Here is a 16,908-nt window from a genome sequence, read left to right on the forward strand (position 1 = left end):
GCTGAAAGTTCTGTTAACTGGGGAAACCCTCCGTGACTTACGAAGACTCTAAAAATAAGCAATTTTCCTAAATAATGTAGAATTAAAAATAAAGAACCACCAAACCCTCAGTGGTTCAGTGGTCTTTATTTTAATGTTAGCTTGCTACCCTGGTGTAGGAAGCTTTGAACTGACTTCAGTAATTCTTTTTGATAATTCCCTTAAAATGGTACAAATATTTTCAAGAGATACAAGATTTATAAGATGAAAGCAGTTCCTATGATTTCATGAATTTTAAGCCTAGGAGAAAAACCCTACCTTTGAAAGCACTTAATTACAGTGTATAGGTAAGGTTTGAGTTGAGTTATGTTTGCAGATATTTTTGACAGTTTCATTTTTTTTGTGGAATTCCAGAATAAGAATTAGAAACTTGGATATCAAAGGAATCATTTTCTCTTCTGAAACAGAACTGTAATAACCATGTGAATTAAACTATGGTGAGGCAAGTTTCGGTAAGGAAGGAAGTCACAGTACTTAATGTATTAAACTGCTGTTTGCCAGGGAGATGGGGAACAAGTTAAAGAGTTTGTCTCTCTCCTAACTTCCTGAATTTTTAACCTTTTAACCATTTTCGATGCCAAAATCTTGTATAAAAGCAAACATCTGTTTGTATGGTGCCATTTGTGTAAGACAGGATAAAGATGCATGGGGAGTCTTAGTTGTGGTTGCCATTTGGAATTTGGCTTGGAAATTTAGCATGCTCTAAGGGAAGGAAGTTGCTTGCTGCTTATGATCTCCCAGAATGTACCCAGATAGCTGTTTTAAGGTTTAGTAGTCTTGTGATGACAGAAGCTGCACAGTGACGTAAGTAATTAATGAGAGGAGGTGTTTTGCACTTTTTTTTTCCACTGCCAAACTATATACAATTTCAAATGCAGTCTAGAAAGAGTTCAGCCTTGCTTTAGATGTACCCCAACAGCACTATCCCAGTGTCGTAAATGAGCTTTTTAGAGATGGCAGGGTTTCTTTGGTTTCATTTGTTCGGCTTTTTCCCTGCAAAGTGAAGAAGTGGATTGTGGATTAATTTGATCTATCCTGACTTAGTTGGAGTTGATGATCCATATGAGTCCCTTCCAACTTGAGATATTCTGTGACTCTGATTTGTCCTTGTAGCTGAACTGCTGCTGCTCCCTGGGATGGCTGTGGGTTTGCTCCTGCAGTGCAGATACAACCCTGTTGCACTGTGGAATGTGTTTGTTGACATTTCAACTACTTTGTCCTGGGAGAATTGCAGATGAATGAAATTTCAACTCGTATTCCAGGATTTCAGTTTAACATCCTTATCCACTGGCTGCTTTTTTGCTCCTCTTCACCCATATCTGCCATCTTATGGGTTCTAGCTATGGATATATGTAAAAGTATTTTCAAGCTTCTCTTTTTCCACTGTGGTCAGTATGTCCTGTCGAAGGATCAAAAGCAGTAATAACTGAATCCCTGGTAGAATTCAGGCTGTAATAGTCTGCGACACAGAGGAAGGATCAAGAAAGCAAAGTCCTTTCCAGTCACCTGTTCATCCATGCACCTGACCAAAACCCAGTAGCTGCTAATGCAAAATATGTATTGCTAAATGGGCCACAAGTCATTTTTTTTCCATTACAACATACTTTCTCTTCAGAGAAAGCAATTTCTTTACAGCAGTTTCCTCAGATGCACTTCCTTCTCACTCCCCCCCCCGCCGCCCCGTTCCAAAGGGATTTGCAATGTAGGTTAGTGGTAAAGTTGAAAATGATCTTTCAAAGTAGAGCGTTCCCTTCTCACACAATGCTGTTACTTGTTTTTTGTGGCATGAAGTTTCCTTTGCTGGGTGCATAGGTACAAGAATTAAGCTTCCCAGCATGTATGGAGGAAGATCTTCATGTTTTAACCATGAATTGTTGTAGGTCTTTCTGTCCCTTTTGGAAAGGAAAGCTCATGATCTTTCATCCTGAATACAATGCCTGCATAATGCGGAAGTGTGGTAACCCCCTAGGCTAGAATAGGAGCCCAAGAAAAGCGCAATGTGATCTGCTCAGTTACCTAAATAAAACAGATTGCTCTGACATTCTGCAGTTGACAGTTTCTTTCTCTATTAGGTGTTCTGAATGTAAGCATTTATTTCTTGCATGTAAATTACTTTTTTATTAGTGTGAATAAAATGGGGCATTTTTTTTATCTCTCGCAATGTTGTTAGGCTTTTTAATGAGAACATTTTTATAACGTAGTTTAGACCTTTTGTTATTATAGAATAAAAACATGAGCAAATTAGATTAAAATATACAAGGGGTCTGATTTCCCAACTTGTAGGTTTAGGTTATTTAGAGAAATTTTAAGGTATTTGTGTTCAATGCATTTTACAGCTTATAATAAAAAGTAAAGAATTTTTTTTTTCTTTCAAATACTACTTAGAGTTTCAGAAAATTATGCTATAGCTACAAATGCGATTTTATAATGCCATGGCTGAAAGCTCCTTGTAAAGCTTTTGCTCATAGTGCTCATTAAAGAAGGGGGTAAGCCTGCATATCTCAAGGTGCAAAACAAAACTGGCTACTACAGTCTAAGCAACAAACTAATTCCAAAATGTGAAAGCTGTCTTCATTTCAGATTCCTTCCTGAGGAAATTTGAACTGTGTATAACATAGATTTTCACTCATGGTTGAAACTCCCCAGCAAGAAGTGTTAATGTCAACTGTGGCCTCACAGTGAATCAGTTTTCTTGTCTTTCTGCTGATTTTTCTAACTTGAAAAAGAAGTCAGATACTGTAAGATAATTTAAATCACAAACCTCTGTGTGTACTGTATAAGTTCGGTATTATTATGGGAGGAGGAATATTTCCAGTAGATACCAAAAGGAAAAACATACATGATAGTCAAGTGCCATTTGCAATGGACTATAGAGGGACTGATGAGGACAACACTTGGCACTTGGAAAAGTTTGTGTTTTCTAAGGTATGTGGGATTTCAGTGTGGCTAGGCATAGCAGATCAGAAGGATGCAACGGGAGCTTGTTTCCCTTTTATAGGTCCTTTGATGCTGAAATTCCTTAAAAAACCTTTACAGAAAACATCAGAACATTAGCCCTTTCTAGTTCAGTCTCGGAGTAAAAGTGCAAATAAGGAAGGTCCATGAACATAGAATTTGCTTCCCCATTTTTAAGTTTCATTAGTTCTTTGGAACAGAATAGTTCATTTCTGTGCCTAAAAAGGTTCAATCTCACCCTCCCCTAGCCCCCAACTCCTTTTCTTTCTTTTTTCCAAGGGAAACCAACCCCAACTGAGAGGTGGTATCCAGGATAGCAAGTTACTAAATTATACAATATGCCACCAATGGCACTGAGATATTGCTGATATAAGGACAGTTTAAGGACAGATTGATACCTAATCTATATAACAAGGTGTCATTATCTGTGCAGCTATAATCACTCTAATAAATGCTTTAATTCTAGTAGGCAAGTATTGTGGTTTTATATTTTGTTTTCTGGTTTGATTCGAACTTCTTTGTGAGTTAGCCCTCTTCTATGGAATGGAAATATGCTGAGGATTCTTACAACAAAATAGTGTTTGTTTCAGATTGTATCACTCCTAATGCCAAAAAGTTCTGAATATAATGATCTCTACCGGGAAGCCACAATGTGACATCAAGGTTTTGCACAACTGTCAGGGCCAAGTCATATAGTTCTGTGTAGCTTAAGAATCTGTTTCATCATGTAGCATGGCCCACACTTAGCAGCATGAGAGAAATGCTTAATCACCACAGCTGGAAAATCTGTAGACCAACGCTGGAAATGATAATTTTCAGCAAAAATGTTTCTTTGAGATGGAATTTCATGGCGCATACATAGATCACACAATGTAGATACCCTCAGATCAGGGGAATGGCAAAGACATGACCACTTTTATCTCTTTCTTAATTGCTCATCTCAATCCTGTGCTGCTCTGTCATTTTGTCTGTTTCTGTAGAAGGGCTTTGGAAGACTTTTATCTGTATGCATAATGTAAAAGTTAGATAAAAACTCAAAAACATTATGTGGGAGAAGATGACAGTGTCCCACTCACTTCTGTATCAGCCTATTCTTGTGGTAATATTTTGGCAATGTACATACTCTTAGATGGGTTGTTTCCAATATTTTCTCTTTTTATTTAGCTCTGGCATTTTTCAGCTCTTTCCACCATTCTTGTATTGCTTTGTCTGCTAATTCCTCGTTTTGTCCTTTTTTTTTTTTCCTTTTAGGGAAATCTGAAAGCTGAAGTTGTAATACGGACTGTAAACTAGTCAATTATTCACCTTTATCTGCACTTAAAAATGTTGTTGTCAGCAGTAATAGGAGGAGGGTAGCTTTCTCAGGAATGCTGTAGAGTATGATTGAAGATGGAGGTCACTAATGCTAGGAAAGAACAGGGGCCTGAGAAGTAAAGATATATACCAGTAGTAGTTACATGTAATTGTTGTTATATCTCATATTCAAAATATCTTTCCAGTGGCAGCAGTAATAACAGTTTGCTTTAATTTTCTTTCAGCAACAAGAGCAAGACCCAACTAATTTGTACATTTCCAATTTGCCGCTTTCAATGGATGAGCAGGAGCTCGAGAACATGCTGAAACCGTTTGGGCAGGTTATCTCTACAAGGATACTGCGGGACTCAAGCGGGACAAGCCGTGGTGTTGGCTTTGCAAGGTATTTCAGTGGCATTAGTCATGCTGGCAGCTTTCTTCCTTTTTTCTTTAATTGAAAAGACAGGAATAGGAGAAATTACTGAAAATTATCAACCTTTTAAAGTAAAGTGAGATCTAGGTGGAGATACCAGCAGGGTTTTGTTAATTATTCCTTTGGTAAGGCAAATATGGCTGTGTCTCATCTTGCTTAGATGGCTAAATCTGAATCTGTTGCTCTTAATAGACAATTACCTAGAATAAGAGTTCATTCTCTACTACTTCCTTCTCCTGTCTGTACTTCTCTTTTCTGATCTGTCCCTGAACCAATAAGCAGGAGTTATGCAGTGATTTACAGAGACTTCTTCTGTGACTGTTCTGGCTTTTGAGGCTTGAATTTGAGACAGGAGACTGTAAGGAGGAACCGCTTTCCTCCCATCCCCATCCTTTTTTTTTCCCCTTCATTAGTTCCTCTGAGAAAATGAACTCACCATTGCCCTTTGAATGTCAGCCCTTCGAATTTTCTGGCTCATTAACATGTTGTCATCTGAGAAAGAAAATATTTTCGTTCACTTACAGTAAATCTCACCTTAAAATATTTGCCAGCTTGGTCAAATATCTCTCCCAAATTAACAAGAACAAATATTTTCTATAAATTAGTAGATACCTCCCACATATTCTACCTGTATGAGCTTACTTTTTCCCTAGTTAACTCAGTTATTTGTTCTGGGGTCTCTTGATCAGAGCCTTTTCTGTGCCTTTCTAGTACTTTTCTCTCTTTAAGTCCTGCTTTAAACATAGCATGGCAACCAAAATTTGGAGGCTTTACTTTGGATATTCCTATTGTCAAATATAGGGGCATTGAGTCTTTTCTCCCTAAACTTGCTTACTAACTCTGTCTTGAATCAGTGGTATTTTAGGAATGGTTTTATTTTAATATAGCCAGAAGAGTTTTAGAACTGTGTGTCAAAGTCCAAAAGACTTGTGTGTGTATCCAAACCCTCACTTGTATTAAAGACTTTAAAAGTGATTATTTTCTCAATAGGTTCTGTATTATGCATTGGTTTATTTATATATATGTGTATAAACTTGGTTATTTTTGTGCACATATTTATGCGCATACATGCACATAAGTTATAGAGTGAGGATTTGCTGTCATAGCTAATAAGAATTTCTCCCCTTGTGTAAGCTAGGTATTGGAATATTTTTGGATAACTATTAGTTCAAGTTAAAGTTGTCCCAAGAAACGTGTAGTCATTAAGTAAAGATTTTAATTTCTTGCCTTTGGAAACATTTTATTAGGTTAATAAGCGGTAATGTGTTTTATCAAGTCCAAGCTTGAGTCTGAAGCTAAATTATATTGTTTGCTCCATGGAAGACAAAAAAAAAAATAATTGTTTGATGCAGATCCAACAATCCAAAACTTGTGAAAATTCCCTAGAAGGTATTTTTGAAACCATGAGGAAAACTTCTTGCTCAGTCTGGCATTTTGATGATTTTGGTTGCTGTCTATGACTGTTTTTTTGACAGCCTGTGCAGAAGGGCTATCAGAATTAAAATGGTGCCAAAACTTTGTAATTTTTAGTACTGCTACTTTGCTGCTGAGATCATTGGCCGAATTTGTGGAACTGGATTACAGAACTTAATGAACAAATAAAAAGGAATACTGGTTCGGTATTATCCAAATATCATCTTGCAGACAGCTGCAAAATATATTCTTTTAAAATAAACTTTGTTACACTTGCATGTCTTGGTCATCTATTGCAACTTAGTCCAAGCTGGCAGTTAGAAGTGACGCATCTACACTGCAGGGCAAGGATGTAGCTGCAGCCTATGGAGCCACTCCCAGATTAGCTGTAGCTCACAAGTAGTCCACCCAGCCTATTAAGTCTAGTTTTCACAACATAAGCACACAAACCTGTTCAGGATTTTGGATGAATTCTTAGTAGCAGTCAGATTTTCTGTTACTGGTTCCTGTTTTGAAGGTAACTTGGAGACAATTAAATAAGAGACAGGTACATCATTTAGTTGGGGTGATACCTATAAGGTGAAAACTGCAAAGGCAGTTTGGGTCATGCAGTCAGGCACGTTTATATTTGTGTTTATTACTTTTAAACCATACACACACTTCAGAATCCTTGGCAAAAGTGGCATTAATATTTGTTGTATATATCGTAGACTCTTAAGGATTCAGCTGTGGGTGATTGTGAATCAGTCTTTGCTTCCTTCAAGACAGCATAGGTAATTTGTACTATAGCTGTCCAAGTCATGTTTTGCCTAATTTCTAAGTAAATAAGGGCATTGTATTGGCAGTTTGGCACTGACTTGGGCCTCAGAGTGCGTAAAATGTTAATGGAGTTTAGTTCTACTTCTCTGAAGTTGTGTATTCTTAGAAGGCATCTTCTCTGTTGCTCATACATGGGAAAGCAAGCCACAGAATGAAGCAAGAAAAAGCAAGAAACATGCTTTAAAAAATCACAAACATGGAAATCTGGATGAGTGTTTAATTTATGCAAATTATTCTTTATTTTCTTAGGATGGAGTCAACAGAAAAATGTGAAGCAGTGATTGCTCATTTTAATGGAAAATTCATAAAGACACCAGCAGGAGTTTCTGGTATGTTGCATATATTTCTAACAAGATGTATGAATTGGTTGCAGCTTGTGGAGTGGAAGCCTGATTGTTTATCTGGCTTCTCATTCAGAAACAGACTTATTAAACTGTGTCTTGTTGGATGACTGTAATGCTTGCTCACTTGTAACACAGTATATCACTTCTATAAACCTTTAATAGGAATCCAGTAGTGTTCTCTCCTAGCAGAAAGACAAGTGGCTAAGATGCCTTATAGAATCATAGAATAGTTAGGGTTGGAAAGCCTTAAGCCAGCTATGCACAGCTTTACATCCTACATTGAAGTCAGGAAACAAGTGTGTGTTGTATGTGTATCAGGCCAGAAATTGGCTGATGGTCCATGAACAGGTTTGGTGGGGTTTTGTTTGGTTGGTTGTTTTGGGGTTTTGTTTTGTTTTGCTTGTCTGTTTTGGGTTGGTGGGGGTTTTTTGTTTGGATTTTCTTGAGTTTGGTTTTTTTTTTGAGAGGCAGAAAATGCACTGCTTTTGCTATCTGTTGATTTTTTGAAGTAATTTTCCATAAAAGATTTGGTTAAAAAACCATAGATTCTGCAGCAGCGCCTTGAGGCCAGACACTTTCATTCTTTGGGAAGCTGTGACTCTCAAGTCTTACATAGTCTTTGAGATTCTTCAGGAAGATTGAAGGGCAGGTCAATGAATGCTACTTCTGGAAATGTTGTGCAAGGCAAAATTCAGAGAAGGTACACAGTGCAATTTTTTTTTGTCACACTAAGTTCCTCATCAGTTTGTTTGCTTTGTCAGCATTGTTTCTAAGAGACAAAATGTATTCTATAAACACTTAAAAATGAGGAAAGGGAATTCAGAGCAGCAGAGTAAAACAGAAAGAAAAGAGGACAATAAAGGAGAAGAGAATACATGCCTGACATTCCAGGCAGCTTTCGGTAACCATTTTATTGAGAATCCCAAGTGGGAATTTTACAAATTACATTGTTGATGTGGTTGCTGAAGCTGCCTTTATCCCGCTGGTGAAATGTTCTCTGCAGCCAGACCCTGACACTGAGGAGGAGAGCAGTCCTCGGCAGGCAGACAAGAATGTGGCTTGTTAGTAAAACTACATACATGCCTCATCCCTGAAAGATTACTCCAGTTCGAGGCAGTCTGTTCTGCAGTGGGGATGGAAAGCTGCTGCAGAGCACAGGAAACCACTCCCTTCACCAACGCTAATCTAATGCAGGGTTTTGACTTCCCCGTCTTGGCTTTTGCAGACCCTTTGCATTGGTATTGATTGCTGAGATTCTTTAGGTGAAACTCTTTTATACATAGGGGCTGTAACATTTATTTTGCTATTTCATATATTTAGCAATCTGTTTTATGAGATGGAAAATCCCTTTAGGGGCAAAGAGATCATAGAACCATTTTCTCTGAATTCTGACTGTGCTCTGATCCACCCTCTGTGATTAATTTTATAGTGCTGCTATGGCTTTGAACATGAAATACAAGTAAAAAGTATAGAGAAACTAAGAATTCAAATTAACATATAGGGGTTTCTTTTCAATTAAAACCAGTAAAAAGAGCTGTATCAGAACTCCCTATTAGTGCTTTTTAGCTTGCACATTTTTATTTTCAGTTATGTTACTGTGTTCTCAATGAACAAGTTATCAAGCGTGTCATTGCTAATCATGCTGTCTCTGATGGGCTGTTGCTGAAGCTGGAGTTGCACCCTTACATGATCAGGTTCAACCGGGTAGAAATAAAAAGTTGCTGCATGGAATTCTAAGAGCACTTTCTGCATTGTGGAGGAAAGTTTAGCAGTGAAGTCTGATTAATAAGGGACAATAAATTTGCACAGAAGTGGTGGTTGTCAGAAAATGGAAACTAATGAGGGGTCTGAAGATGTAATCCACCTCATGGACTTTAACTTTTAATGCTTACTTGGCAAAGTAGTCGCCTAGGCTCTCTTTCTAGAATAGGTGAAGCAGCACATACCTCCAAAGAGACTGATGTGTCTTTGCTGTCAGCTGTCCTTGTGGTTACAGTTTCTAGATGAGTCGCTCTGAAATAGGTGACTCTCAGTGTCTGAAAGTCAGTTGAGATGAGTCACACCTCCATGGTGCTGAAAAGTGCAATAAATAATTAGGTGCATAAGGGTGTTTTGAGAACCTTGGTTATTAAAGACCATCAATTCTGTTGTATAGGGTGCAGCCTCAACTCTGTTTTTCCATGCTGGTGCTGTGAAGTTGAATTGCTTCTTTGAAAGGTTTTTATGGAGTTCAGATTCTTTCTGTAGTTCCTCACCACATCACAAGCATATGTCAGATAATGCAGTCTTTTTAGAGGATGCAGCTTATGCATAATAATATGCTGCAGTTTGCCAGAAAGCGGGGCAGTCATGGGGCATATGTGGTCTTGGGCTACCTGCAGAGAGAAAAGTAGATACAGTGGGAAAGCTCTTGGACAAAGGTTAGGAAAATGTTTTGAAATAGATTAGCATCCTTCAGGGTTGTAGAGGAGCAAGTTCAAATAAATGCAAAATAAAATCGTAGAACTGGAACTACATTTAAATTAAAACATTGTGTCCTAGAAATTTGGCTAAGATCAGCAAAGAGAGCTGGCTATAAAAACACTGTTATCAGGATGAGGAGGGTAGGAGAGACTGGTCTGTAATGAAATAGGTGTGGGAGGAAGAACATCTGTTCAACAAAAACAAGCTTTCATAATGTAGCTTTGTTATTTTAATCAAGTTTGGGTTTAAATGGAAGAATGGGTTAAACACAGTTATAGGAAGCATAGGTGAAACCTCATGGAGCATGAGAAGACAGAACAGAAAAGCTCTCTGAGGATCTGAGAGGAACAGAGGTAGCATGGGGTGGTCACAAAACTGTTGACTGTAGAATTGAGTGACTGGGCATTGATGATACTGAGCAAGCTGAACCCAGATGAACAAGCTATTCAGGCTTTATTTCCTTGCTCTATAGTAGATTAATGAAATACAGTCAATATTTAATATGTCCTCCTTTGTCTTCAGTGAGGAAGAAGGAAGGTTAGCTCAGAGAGCAATTTCAAATGCACTGCAAGTTGGCGTTATCTTAAAACTCCTAGGAGTGGTGTATTAGTTCCACTATTTGTTCCAGTTCTGGTTTGTACTTCCATTATCTAAGTTACTGTAATAGTTTGTTCTGTCTTATGGAGTGTGACTTTCTGTCCATTTCTCTTAGGACTTTGATTTTTTGTTTCATTCTTTTCTCAACTGTATGTTTATTATGTGATTGCTATAATCTTGAAATAATTTGCATTTAGTTCTACTTTTCTCTTTAAAGAATTATTTTCAGTGAATAATGTGATATTTAAAGCTTTACTATTCTGTGAAATGTGAAGCTCATGACAAGAATTGGAGGAAACAGAGTAGGCTAGTATAAGGGAGCAGGAGGCAGAAGATGAGTAGTGAGGGCAGAGCAGCATTCATAGCCTCCCTTTCCTAAAGGTGATACTTAAAGATGATATTAAAGATGATACAATCTTTTTGTTTTGTGTTGGTCCCATAATGATGATTTTGCTGGGCAAAATCATGAAAGGCATCTCCTCCCTATCGCAGCAGCATGATGATAATCTGAGAATAATTATATAAATGAGTACATGAAGCAGTTGTGCTGTAGAATACCTAAGGTATTTGTAAGTCCGGATGTGTTTGGTTTTGTTGCATTTAAAATGAAAAATACAGAAGGTTGAAAGCTACAAAAGTTTTATGCCTGTTGCACAGGCTTTATGGGTTATTTAATACTTCTTTTTCTGAGAAATAACCTGAATAATTTTGTTTTAATGGGTCTAAGGTAGAGGGCATTTTTGATGAGCAGCTCCTACCATTTTTGCTTCAGGAATGGTGGGTTATGGTGATGCATAGGTTGTCTGTGACCCACTCTTCCCACTTATGGTAAAGATATTGCTCACTCAGATTACTTTTTTTAGGAGGGTATTTGAAGACAGGTGAGAGAGCCCTGCTTCTGCCTGTTCTCTTGAGTATAGGCGAGGAAGAGGGCCACCAGGTATGGTGGATAATACTGCTTGAAATTATTCTGCTCCTACTGAAGAAGAGTAAAATGGAGCCTTGAAGTAGTTATTTTGTGGCAGTCATTTTTGAGTGTTCAGTCATTTTTGAGTGTTCTCTATTTGCTTACCTTTAAAAAGAAAAGAACACTGCAGATCTCTATATAGTGAATTTAATTTGCTTGACCATAAACTCATATCTCAGTTACATTTCACAGATCCTTTAGAAATAATCCAGTAACAACAGACTGAAAACCACTGCTAAAATGTATCAAGAGGTCACAGTGCTGGTATTACTCTTGATTGTCACATTGAAGGCAGAGAAACAAAAATTTTGCACATTAGATCAAAGATGAGAAGCTTTTTGAGAAGCTCTAATTCTCATATTCATAATTGCTGCTTAGTTTTAAGAAGCAATGTTGGAATAGAAAAATACTACATAAACCCACTAAAAATATGCTCTTGTGATAAATTATTAAAATTTGTGTTGATTATTAAAGAAATGTGGCCCTGAGCACTGCATTTAAGTGATGATGAGAATGGTAAAGAGTATATGTTTAATTTCTCTTCAAACATACAAAGCTACTGAGATCTTGGGTTGCACACCTTTTTCGTTTTGCACAGCTTCTCGCAAAAGGTGTACTAGCTGTACAGGCTTGCTCTATTATTCAAGAGATGTTTTAATGTCAGAATTCAGTAGACTTATATGCTTTGTCACTGGAAAATAAGAAATGAAAGTCACTAAAGGATGCTATTTAATTGAGAACTTATTAAAACAATAGGATTTTAAGACTCTTTTGTTGTATTTGTTTAATATCTGAAAGCAGGGTTTATTGAAAAGTTTAGAAAACTGGCCATGTAAAGTTAAGGGTGTAAACATAAAGTCCAACATAAAAACATCAATATTTTTTTCTTGTATATATGTATCATTGTCTCTGCCTGGCAAGGGTTGGAACTAGGTGGTCTTAAGGTCCTTTCCAACCTTAACCATCCTATGATTCTGTGATCGCCTGGTATATATTTGGGTAGACACTGAACAAAGACTGAATTCTGATCTACACATGTGCATGTGTGTATGACAAGAAGTGTTTACTCTGTGGACAAATGATTATTCACATCTTTCTTCTGTAAAAAAAACCCTAGAAGAGGGTGATTTGGGGCAGGAGGAGATGGCCAGCTCTTTGCATTTAAATCACTGACCTGCTGTTAAAGTGCAGGAAAACTTATGGTTACAGAATGCCTCCATAGCAGCACCTCAACAGACATCTACAAATCACTGAGAGTGTCTTTTGCTTTTCATTGTTAGTAGAGTTGTCATTCTAAATGTGGTGTCTTAGCTGCTTAGCTTAGCTAGAAGTAAGTCCACTCTTAAGTTGTGTCCTTTTACATCAGCAGTCTTTTAGTGGTTAATGCAACTCTGAATATTTATACAATGCCTCTCTGTCTTGCACATACAGACAAGTCACTGAATGATTAATGATCCCCTTCATCGCTGAGGCCTGCACACTTCCCAACAATTAAACAATAAAAATGACTCTCCCTTCCTTCCTGGACCACAAAAAAGATTGCTGACTGGTCTGTAGGACTTGCTGGAGTTTTTTGTTAATATATCTATTATATACATGTTTGCATGTGCAAGAGAAAGTATGTCATGTATTTGAAAAATAGGAGGGAAGGTAAGCTGAAGAAATAACTTTCAGATTTGATTTTGAAGAGAGTAAGGGCTACACTCATTCTTCGGTGAGAGGGAGATCAACAGGTCATACTTGGCTCCCATGAAGGTTTATCTCCTTCTCACGACCCTCCCTCTGATGACCGTCAGTCATTGTGTTCTGAAAGCAATGAACGCAGTAGTACTCAGGTCACATGTATTGAAGAGCAGCCAAAAATTGGAGTTAGTTGCAGCAGTTCCTACTATCAGCATTCAGATCTTGAACTGGAATCAGGGAAGGCAAATTCTGTAGAGCCTTTTCACAGCAGTTGGCTCTATTAAATAGACGGTATTTGTGGGGTCTTTTGGAGGGAAGTTGTTTGACTGGTTGTGGTTTTTAACGTGAATTGGAGCTCTTGCTTTTGGCTTCGTTTATGGACATAGTGAGGACCAAGAGAAGCTGGAAGATAAGAAAAACAAGGGTTCTCATGATCAGATCTGTGCTCAGTAAGATGGAGCACTAACTCCAGGCAAATCACAGATGAATGCCTTTTTAATATTTTTGTCATTGCTGCAGGTTTTTGCATATGCAGAATCTAATACATGTGGATAATTCTTACTCTGTTTTTTCTTCCTTTTTAAAGTTATCAGGAGAGTGTTTGCAGAGGACGACAGAAGATGTTTCACTGTTTAAAATTTAGCTGGATTCAGTTATCGACTCACCAAAAAAAGAAACATTCTTAAAATATTTTTCTGTGAATATTTTATTCTAACTGTTCGGACAGGTTTACTCCGACTTCTAAACACAACTTTGTCTTGAGACAGTGATGGGAAATGTAAGCACAAATAATGCTTTCAAGAAAAGTTTTATCCAGTTCACTGTAATGATTTTTCATGAAAGGATAATGCAACTTTGAATGAAGTATTTACTACCTGCAAGTGCTATAATACAGAATCACAGGGCTAGAAACCTTTAGGTGTTCTCTGACGTCTTTATAAGCCATTCTCATGCCAGTTTCTTTTAACTTCATCCAGTAATTTATAGTGTGTATTTTGGAAGTCACACATGCTTCCCACAATACTGCTTGGTTTGAAATAATTTGCAAGTAGCCAGAGATACTCAGCTTAGGGAAGACTTTTTTCATTTAAGGCAGTTAACTTCAGTATTAGATCTCAGCTCTCCCCTTCTGACGGATAGGGTTTTTTTCCACTGTGTAAAATCGAGTCAAAACAATTTCAGACCAGGCCCTGACAGTTCTGCCCATATTGACTAACATCTGACATTATCTCCTCTTACTTCAACAGAATTGTATGTGGTTTAAAATGCTGTGTGATATGACCGAGGTTTTTAGGATCTAGCTTTTATAAAGCAATGTCAAATTATCTATCAGCATATTGATATGGTACCTTTTCCCCAGTAGAACCAGAGCTAGTGCTTTAGGTATGCCATCCGAAGCCAGGGATGTCTTGGCCATTAGTGCTGGTTTTGTGCCAAAATCGTAAAAGTCAAGCTCTTTGCCAGGTTACAAGTCTCTGAAGTTTTCAGTCATCTCTTGTAAGAGCATGCAGAATGAAGAGCACATCAGCTCTTTTTGTTGCACAATACAGATATATTAGAACTTTTCTTGGGGGTTTTCTTTTGTGGGTGGCCCTCCCATCGCATGTGTTTACTCTGCATTTGAGAACTTACATGTTTTCAGATCCAGCTGTGTCTTATGAAGGTGTTTCCAAACAGAGAATGACTGGAGGAGTGTCATGGTGAAGCTTAGACAGCTCATGCATCAGGAATTACTGGCAGAGTAGCACTCACATCCAAATCATAACAGTGCTTCCACCCTGTTATTAGGGAGGGTGTGGTGTGATGTAGCAGAGCTGCGCTTCAGCTGTAGGTAGTCAGAAACTATTGCAGTTTAAGCTATTAACAGGGAGAGAATACTGTGCAAAGTTTTCTTTTTCTTTAGTTTTGATGTTATAAATTGAAATCACTGTCAGGCTTATATTACGGAAAAAGGAATGGTGACAGATAGCATTTTGAGACAGTATGGAAAAAAAAAAAAGTCTTGAAGAATTTCTGGTTCATTGCATGCTCTTTATAGAGCAGAGGTAAAAAGGGAATGGACAGTTGTGGCATTTTTTCAGTGCAAGGTGGCAGAAGATAAAGGTGCCTGCTCCACCCTGCTGGTTTAGAGTAAGTGGAGACGTATTTGGCTATTCTAGATGAGCAGAGCAATTTCAGTTTTGGGACCTTACTGAAACCTCCAAGGGGTGGGGTGGGGGGAATATAATAAAGACCTTTGGCCAGATTTATTCTCCACCCTCCTTAGATGTACCTCCTAAGAGGCAAAGCTCAAAGGGTTCAGATGGTAGTCTCATTCATCCCCAGACCAACAGCCGCATGCTCAGGATGTATAGATCATGTTTCTTTCCAACAGGTTTTAAAGCAGGAGTTTTAAATCAAAGATATAAGGCATTCCAGATGCTCTCTTTGTGTGTGGCAGCTGTCTTTGTGCTATGCAGAACAGTTGATGCTGTGGTATGAGTCCATGTTATTTAACTGTCATATTGAGAATATAACTTAAAAACCATGCCTCATTTGAAGCACTGAATGTCTATGTATGAACACTGTTTCAACTAATACTCCTTCTTCTCAGTTCCTGCAGAACCTTTATTGTGCAAGTTTGCCGATGGAGGACAGAAAAAGAGACAGAATCAGAATAAATACATACAGAATGGAAGAGCATGGCACAGAGAAGGCGAGGTGAGACTTGTAAGTCCTCCCTTCAAGCTTTAGTGTGGGTGTACAATAATGAATACTTATGAAAATGATAGGCATTGAGACTTCTTGGCTTGGCTGTGGTGTATTAAAAATGTGCAAGCAATTCTTACCTGACAGCTTGCAGCTTTGTAAAATACTGTATCTTTCTTAAGAGGAAAAAAGGCAAAATGTGAAACACTAAATCCTACCTTATTAAAGTGAACAATAAAATCTCCTTCAACTTGGTCAGGAATATGCCTGAGATATTTCTCAAATAAAACTACCTGAGACATAACTTTATTTACATGTGGAAAACAGTCCTTTGATTTATGCATCATTGAAATGTACATCACTTTCATAAGATTAAAATAGTGTACCAGTGCAGTCCAGCAGTAATTGTTTTTTTAATCACAACTCTTTGCATCTTTAATGTTCAAGATAATAGTTTCATAGGCTTACTGCGGTTAGCAAGCCTAGACACCTCATTTATATGAGACAGAAAAATTCAAATGTGTCTTCTGAAAAACAGCACTCCCCATTCATTCTTCTAGTTAATGCATTGTAGGCAACACCCTCACATAATCATCTTCATGCCCTGCCTCTCAAATGCACACATTTTCTACTAGCCAGGTATTTCATAGATTGCATTTTGTTCCTCATGCTGGGAACTTGGAAACTTGTATTCATAGCCAATATTGCTGACTATCTTCACTGTATAATTACTTTTGTCTGTTGACCTTTCCCTAACTTATAGTAATAAACTATTTCAATACAAATTTTCAATTAAAAAGTACAACTAAAGAAAGAGTAAGAGAAATTTACAATAAAAATTAATTTTGTCAACTCTTTTTTTCCACTTTTTTTTCCTTTTCTTTATTAAAGGCTGGAATGACACTCACATATGATCCAACCACAGCTGCTTTACAAAATGGGTATGTTAAATACTGGTACACTTAAGAAAAAAAAAGAAGACTGCATTATGAAAGATGCACAGAGCTGGCATTTAATTAATATTTCTTAATTTTCTAGATTTTATCCATCACCCTACAGTATTACAGCAAACAGAATGATCACTCAGACATCTATTACGCCATATATCGCTTCTCCGGTTTCCACATACCAGGTTTGTATTTGGAACTTAGTAGCTGAAATGGTTCATTGGAGCTTCTGTTTATTTATCAGTTGCTACATCTGGTTTCATGAGT

The 16,908-nt window shown here is 37.6% G+C and overlaps 1 protein-coding gene across 7 annotated transcripts in view; it reads left to right on the forward strand.

Moving 5' to 3' along the window:
* Window positions 1–16,908, forward strand: part of RBMS1 (RNA binding motif single stranded interacting protein 1) — a 151,884-nt gene that overhangs the window by 118,683 nt on the left and 16,293 nt on the right. For 6 of the 7 annotated variants that reach the window (XM_061344171.1, XM_061344169.1, XM_061344172.1 and 3 more), the window contains exons 5-9: window positions 4,533–4,690; window positions 7,202–7,281; window positions 15,600–15,715; window positions 16,586–16,635; window positions 16,733–16,826. In XM_061344171.1, the coding sequence (XP_061200155.1) occupies window positions 4,533–4,690; window positions 7,202–7,281; window positions 15,600–15,715; window positions 16,586–16,635; window positions 16,733–16,826 (498 nt within the window). The remainder of the gene's footprint in view (window positions 1–4,532; window positions 4,691–7,201; window positions 7,282–15,599; window positions 15,716–16,585; window positions 16,636–16,732; window positions 16,827–16,908) is intronic. The other variant, XM_061344173.1, reaches the window with a different exon arrangement.

The sequence above is a fragment of the Neopsephotus bourkii genome, unplaced genomic scaffold, assembly GCF_033783945.1.
Source record: "Neopsephotus bourkii isolate Nb327-2 ecotype Australia unplaced genomic scaffold, CSIRO-AGI_Nbou_v1 NB_196, whole genome shotgun sequence".
Classification (NCBI taxonomy): Eukaryota; Metazoa; Chordata; class Aves; order Psittaciformes; family Psittacidae; genus Neopsephotus; species Neopsephotus bourkii.